The 6,900-nt window shown below is 46.9% G+C and overlaps 1 protein-coding gene across 2 annotated transcripts in view; it reads left to right on the top strand.

Annotated features, from left to right (window-relative positions):
• Window positions 1-4,582: 4,582 nt before the first annotated feature.
• The window catches only part of VCL (vinculin), a 104,026-nt gene continuing 101,708 nt past the window's right edge, over window positions 4,583-6,900 (top strand). For both annotated transcript variants that reach the window (XM_057734096.1, XM_057734097.1), the window contains exon 1: window positions 4,583-4,849. In XM_057734096.1, the coding sequence (XP_057590079.1) occupies window positions 4,682-4,849 (168 nt within the window). In that variant the 5' untranslated portion in view covers window positions 4,583-4,681. The remainder of the gene's footprint in view (window positions 4,850-6,900) is intronic.

The raw sequence follows: 6,900 nt of genomic DNA, 5'->3' as shown, positions 1-6,900 counted from the left end.
CCCCTCCAGGTCTTGCTCATTTTGGAATGTTGCTGTCTTGCCTGCCTAACCAAACATTATTCTTCCTTTGAGGCCAGATTTAATTCCAGCATCCCATAAACTCCTTCTTACCCTCAGGCCCGTGGTGAGCTCCACTTGCTTGGAACTTGATCATGTGATCGTCACCACATTATTTTTGACTTACTTTCATGATGCTTCTTAGCCTAGTGTAGGCTATGAATGGACCACTCTCTGTCTCCCTGGTAACATTTTCTGAGTGCCTATTATGTCCTAATCCTTTGTATTCAGTGAGATTGAAAACATTATTATCCCCATTTAATTGTTTTTTAATTATTTATTTATTTATTTATTTATTTATTTATTTATTTATTTATTTATTTATTTTTGCTGCACCATATAGCTTCTGGGTCTTAGTTCCCTGACCAGAGATTGAACCAGGGCCCTCAGTAGTGCGAGTGTGGAGTCATAACCACTGGACTGGGAAATTCCCTATTATCCCCATTTTAGAGATGAGAAAACTGAAGCTTTGTAACTTGCCAAGTGTCAATTTGCAACTGTGTGGCTAAGTGCCCAACTATAAATTTGGGGTTCTGTTATTGTAGAGGAAGAGCAGAACAGATATTGGTGGACATCTAGCAGCGTCTGTCATAGAGAGATGGGAGAGAAATGTAAAATGGTCATCTAATAGGACAATTGTGATAACTGCTATGAAGGAGAAAGGATTGTATAAATAGCTCATGCAGGGCCTTGCAACAGGAAGTCACAGAGCAAGAACTAGCAGTGGGCCTTGAAGATAGGTGCATTAGTTATTCTACTGCTATGTAACAAGTTACCTCACAACACCCATTTATTATCTCAAAATTGTATAGGTCAGAAGTCCTGGGTGGTGTGGCTGGGTTCTCTGCTCAGTATCACAAAGCTGTAATCAAGGTGTCAACTGGACTGAGTTCTCATCTGGAAGCTCTTGGGTAAATGAGTTTCCAAGAACATTCTTGTTGGCAGAATTCAGTTCCTTGTGGCTGTGGGAATGAGGTCCATATTTCCCTGCTGTCTGTCAGCCAGGGCCAGGCTTAGCTGCATTCCTTGATATGTGGCCTCTTGCGTCTTTAATCCAGCAATAGCTTGTCAAATCCTTCTTGTGCTTCTGATTTTTAACTTCCTCGTCTGTGACCAGCTGGAGAAAACTCTCTCCTTTAAGGGGGCTAATGCAATTAGGCAAGGCCTGCCTGGATAACCTCCCTATCTTAAATTTGACTGTACTATATAATGTCATCTAATCATGGAAGTAAAATCTATTATAGTCATAGTCCTGGGGGATTATACCACGGGCTGTAAATCTAGGGGCACATCTTAGAATTTTACCTATCACAGTAGATGAGACATAGACAAATAGAACTTTCTATATGGGAAAGAAACACAGGAAAAACTCAAAAGTGAAACTCCACTGCAGATTTTTGGATATTAGAATGTGTCTGCTTGTGACTGCTTCAATAATAATAATAGCTTCCTTTACTGAGGTCTCCTTGGTGCTTTACACAAATTCACTCACCAGTTCTTATATCAGCTCTATGAGGGTGGTATTAGTTCACTTTTACAAAGAAAGAAATTCAGGTAGAGAGAAGAAAAGCCACTCACCAGAGTTCTATCCCAATCAAGTTGTAAAGCTGGAATTATGGCTTGAGCTCTGGATGACTTCCCAGTTTGTGCCCTTTGCATTGTTTAACCCACCTGACTATGGGTCTGGACGGGAAAGCAGAAGGCAGTAATGTTGGTCTGAGCCCAGTCTGTGGAGGCATTGACATTAAAATGTGTTAACAGGTACCATGGAAGATTTTAGAGGGTGCATGTGAATTGTGGGGGAGGAAGGGGACAGAAGTGGATATGGATGTGGATGGAGGGGAACATGTGGACTGGATATGCAATATGGTATTTTAGGGAGGTTAATATGGCCAGTCAGGAAGAGCCTGGATTACAAGATTGCAGGAAGGGATGATATGTTATAGTTAACTACTGCATGATCAAGCCTCTGAATCTTGCTGCCAACTTGCAGGAAATTCACAGGACAGAAGAACATGTTAAAACTGTACATAAGTATACAATAAGCAAGGTGGAAGCAGAGTGAGGATTATAGAAAACAAATTGTATACAGCTCCATCACCCAAATATTACTATTACTAATGTGAAATAGTGAACAGAGAAAACAGCTTTGGTAGCTGTGGTAGGACTAGACAATTTTAATTGATTTGATAAGAAGCTCCATTAGGAATGGGAGTTCCTAGGGAGCTGTTTAGTAATTAAGTCACAGTCAGACCTAGGTTACTAGCTATGTAACTAGGGCCATGTTCATGGGTGCGCAATCAGTGTAGTTACACAGGGCCCTGCACTCACAACTTCAGATTTGGCATCAAAGGCTCTGCAATCATTGTCTTGATTCTTAATAATTTTATCTTTGAGTTTGTATTTAAGAAGAGAAGTCCAATGGGACAATTGCAACAGGCACTGGGGGCTTGAAGCCTCAGCTTCTGCATGGTCCTCTCTTCCACTACGTCCCTTGGATGGGTTTTCAGCTGCTTGCTGTCCCAACCTCTGGCCCCCTGACCCTATTCAACCTCCCCTGCCCCTGTTCAGTGACCACTTCTACTCTCTACTCCACCTTGGGCAGGACTATGTGTATACCACTGATAGTATCTAGGGGTTAGGCAAGAAGGTGTCCATTTTCAAACCAAGCTATCAATGCCACAGCATTTTTTTGTTCTTGACTTGGTGGGGTGAGTCTCTTGCCTTCCTTTATCCAGTTACTGAGAGAGTCTCAGTGTGGAGGCTGTAATACTTTTGTAGGTCACCCATTTGCTGTGGGTTGGGGAGGCAGGCCTGTGGGAAGGGGAGATGCCTGTCTTGGCTTCCTTGTCCCTTACTGGGAATAGTATGTCAGTCCAGCAGCTAGCAGGAGGGAGTTTCAGGTAGCCAGTGGGTTGCATGGGACCCCAATTTCCTGTGGGGAGATCTGTATTTATCCCAAAGGTATCCTCCTGCCAGGGAGTGTGACATTAAAGAGTAAATAAAAAAATACTATGACAGGTTGAGAGAGAGACCATCAAAGAAAGGAGCAAGCTTTACATTTTAGTATCTTTAACAGCAGTTTTTTTCTGCTTTTTGATCCACATTTTTATTTTGCACTGGGCCCCACAAACTGAGTAGCTGGTCCTATGTGTGATCTTAGAAATTACAAAGTACCAAATTTTAAGTTTCTTAGAATTTAGAAAGTACCAAATAAATGTTAGCTTAAAATAGAGAGATAAAGAAATCCATTGTCTATAAGGACATAAAAGCAGTAACAAAAAAGTGGAGGTATTGTGAGAAGTACAGGAGTGGGTAACACACACAACAGAAACGGGATATATACTACTAGGCAAAAATAACATCAAGAATTTCACAGGGCAACACACACTAGTTTAGCCTCTTGCAAAATGTGGGCACTTGAGAAATATTTGCATTTGACTTGAGCATCTTCTGCTTGGAGGTATAAGTGAAAGTGTTTCATCTTGGAATGGCGAAGCTGAGGCAAAAGAGATTTTGAGGTTAGGAAGATGTCTTCTACAAAGCACGCTGTGAGAGGATTAGGCAATTTGGTCTTATCTTATCAAAAGGTAAGATGTACATATTTTTGCATTTCATTTCATTTCGATAAATACACGTGTGCACAATACAGAAGCAAGTATAATGATGTTCACGCAGAATTGCTGAATAGTTTAAAACAGAATCCAACCAAAATGTCAATGACTAGGAAATTGTTCAATTTCAGGCTATGGAATACCATGCAGCCGTTAAAAAACTGAGGTAGACCTAGACCTATATTTACTGAGATGACCAGGGGATTTTAATTAATGGGAAAAAAAAATCAAGTTCCAGGAAAATGTTTAAACCCACTTACTTAGAAAATATATACGTGCAAGATAACGAGTAGACAAAGGTCTAGCAGCCTGCACAGCAAAATGTTAACAGTGAATATCTCTAAGGACGGGAGTGGGTGGAGTGTGTGTGTGAATGAATGGGACACTCACGTTTCTCTGGGCACTTCCGTTGTTTGAATGTGTTACTGAAGGGAAATGGAAAGTGTATCCTGAGGGCGTCGCGTGAAGGGAAAAGTTCAGGAGCAGGGTGGAGACTCCCAGCTCCCTGGTCTCCTCAGACTCCAGCGCCGCCTGAGGTGAGGAGATCCCGCCCCACTGAGGTGATTCTGCAGAGGGGCGGAGCTCTGCAGAGCCGACGTGGGAGGCGGCCCCGGGGGGCGGGGCCCCCGACTCCAGCCGCACGCTCCGCTCCCACCATGCCCTTATAAGGAGCGCCCGGCGTTAGGGCTCGGGAATCCGGTCGCAATCCCTGCGGCGCAGCCCCAATCCCAGGCCCCTCCCTTGGGAATGGGGGCGGGGCGGGGTCTTGGCGGCGCGGTTGCGGGGGCGGAGCACCTCGAAGCGGAACCAATAGGGGTGGCGGCCCGGGTCTGAGCCGCGCTGTCATTGGGCGCGGCGACGCGAGGGGGCGGGGCGCCCGCGAGGCTGGTTACGCTGAGGGAAGCCCCGACTCCGTAGTCCCTGCTGCGAGTCGGTCTCTTAGCGGGTTCCCGGCGCCGCCGTTCTCAGTTCGCTGTAGCCCGCGGTTCGCCGCCCCGCTCGCCGCCGCGATGCCGGTGTTTCATACACGCACGATTGAGAGCATTCTGGAGCCGGTGGCGCAGCAGATCTCGCACCTGGTGATCATGCACGAGGAAGGCGAGGTGGACGGCAAAGCAATCCCTGACCTCACCGCGCCTGTGGCCGCCGTGCAGGCGGCCGTCAGCAACCTGGTTCGGGTGAGCGCGCTGGGCCTGGGATGGGGAACGGCGGCGGGAGACGTCCCTGGGGTCCCGGCCCGCCTCCCGGCTCCCCTTCGCTGCCTGTGGCTTTGCACGTGGGCTCGGGAGCCAGGCCACCCCCGGTTTGAATCCTGACTCCCCCGCGCTGTGACCTTGAGCAAGCCCCCGAGCCTCTCTGGGCTTCAGTTTCTTCATCTATAAAATGGGGGCAGTCAAAATAATGCCTGCCGTGCGGGTTTGTAGTGAAGATTCAACGAGGTGGTATGTATAAAGTGCCTAGCGCAGCTTATGAGCTATAGTAAGCGCTCAATAAATAATAGGCGTTAGGATGTCTGATAGCCCCTTTCCTTCAGCAGGCTGTCGCCCCTCCCATTGACAGCTTTGCTCTCAGCTCCTTTTTAGGCCTCCTCTGCCTGGCCTTTGGGCTGGCGGGCTCCTCTGCTGATTCCCCTGCCTTTCCTTCCAGGGATTCGTATTTGAGGCACGTTGTTCTCCTTTCTAATACTTTTGCCCCTCACCTTGAAATCTGCCTTACCCACCGCCTCTCCCCAGAGCTCCCCGCGTCCGACCCTTCTGTCTACTTGTCTTACTGGCCACTCGTCTCTGTCGCTTCCCTTCCTGGGCATTCTACTTCTGCTCACACCTCTGGCACTCACAAACACCGGGAGGGTTTCTTTATGCAGTAATTCATAACTACGAATCCCTTGCCCCCTTTCGCTTAACTCTGCTGCCTTTCATGCCCCGCCACCCCCTCCAACTATCGTGGAGATTTCCACCTAGTTTTACCTGCTGTCAAACGGCTTCCTTCCACTCGTGCCTTTCCAGGCTCGGGGGCCCTCCTTCTGGGCCCCTCCTCCTGGCAGGAAGCAAGATGGAGCTGTTAGGAGAGGCCTGTGGAATCTGGGATCTGCGGCCCCTGCCGGAGAAAAGAACGGGGCGTCTCCTCCCCGAGCCACAACTTTTCTAGATGGCTCAGTGGCTCTGCAGACCCCTGTAACTCCTGTAGCCCACAGCTGTGACTAATAACTGAGGTGATTCCTGGAGGAGGTGCTGCCCACTTCTGAAATGGGGAACGAGGTGCTGTGACCAGTCGCCAACACTCCCCTGGCTAATGTCACACTTTTCTTTCCCATCCTGAGTGGGTGACTCAGACTCTTGAAGCTGCCTGTGAGAAACAACTTTGGAAAAAGTTCATAAGGCTTCCCCACTGAACTGTGTAAATAGTGTGTGTCAGGGTAGTTAGGAGGCTGCGAGGCAACTTTCGGTCTGGGTGGGGCTCGGGTTCCTGATCTGATTAGAGCACTTTAATGCACTTCAGCTTCTGAAAGTCTTCCTCAGTCTTCAGGGGCCTAGTTCAGGAGACAGTTCAGGAGACTGGTAACTAGGAGGATACTACTGACCAAATTATCTGCCTTCTGTGTAGATTTAGTTAGACTGTATTCAGGAAGAATACTGTATTCATTCAAAATGTCTAGTTCTACATTGTTCTTGTTCTTTTTGTAACTAATTTTAATCTAAGACTCCAGAGTACATTCTTATGTAGTGTTGTCTAACATGGCTGCATTCCAGGCCTCCATTTTTCAACAAATAGGAAACAATGTAAAGAGACAAGGTAATAGAGTCCCTCCAAGGAGTACTTCAGGAAATGAAATTTTAAAACCACATGTTGCACTTGGAACAGAGCTAGTGTAGTCTAGGGGTTGATATCTGGTTAGGCTATTTAGAAAAAAGTTATTTAAGAGCTTCAATGCATGAATTAATAAGAATTGAATGTCTGTTGTATAGGGAGCATTTTAATAAATCAGTTGTTCTCAGGTTGAGATGTGCATCGGAATCACCACTGGGGCCTTTTAGAAATAAAGATGTCCCGCTCCAGCTGGCACCCTGGATTTACTGACAAGCTCTTTAGGGGATTGGGTCAAGGCCTTCGTGTTTGTTTATTTATTTTGGCTGTGTTGGGTCTTCATTGCAGCACGTAGGATCTTTCATTGTGGAGCACAGGCTTCAGGGTGCATGGGCTCTGTAGTTTGCGGCATGCGGGCTCTCTA

The sequence above is a fragment of the Hippopotamus amphibius genome, chromosome 5, assembly GCF_030028045.1.
Source record: "Hippopotamus amphibius kiboko isolate mHipAmp2 chromosome 5, mHipAmp2.hap2, whole genome shotgun sequence".
Lineage (NCBI taxonomy): Eukaryota > Metazoa > Chordata > Mammalia > Artiodactyla > Hippopotamidae > Hippopotamus > Hippopotamus amphibius.
This window is presented reverse-complemented; position numbering and strand designations above follow the sequence as displayed.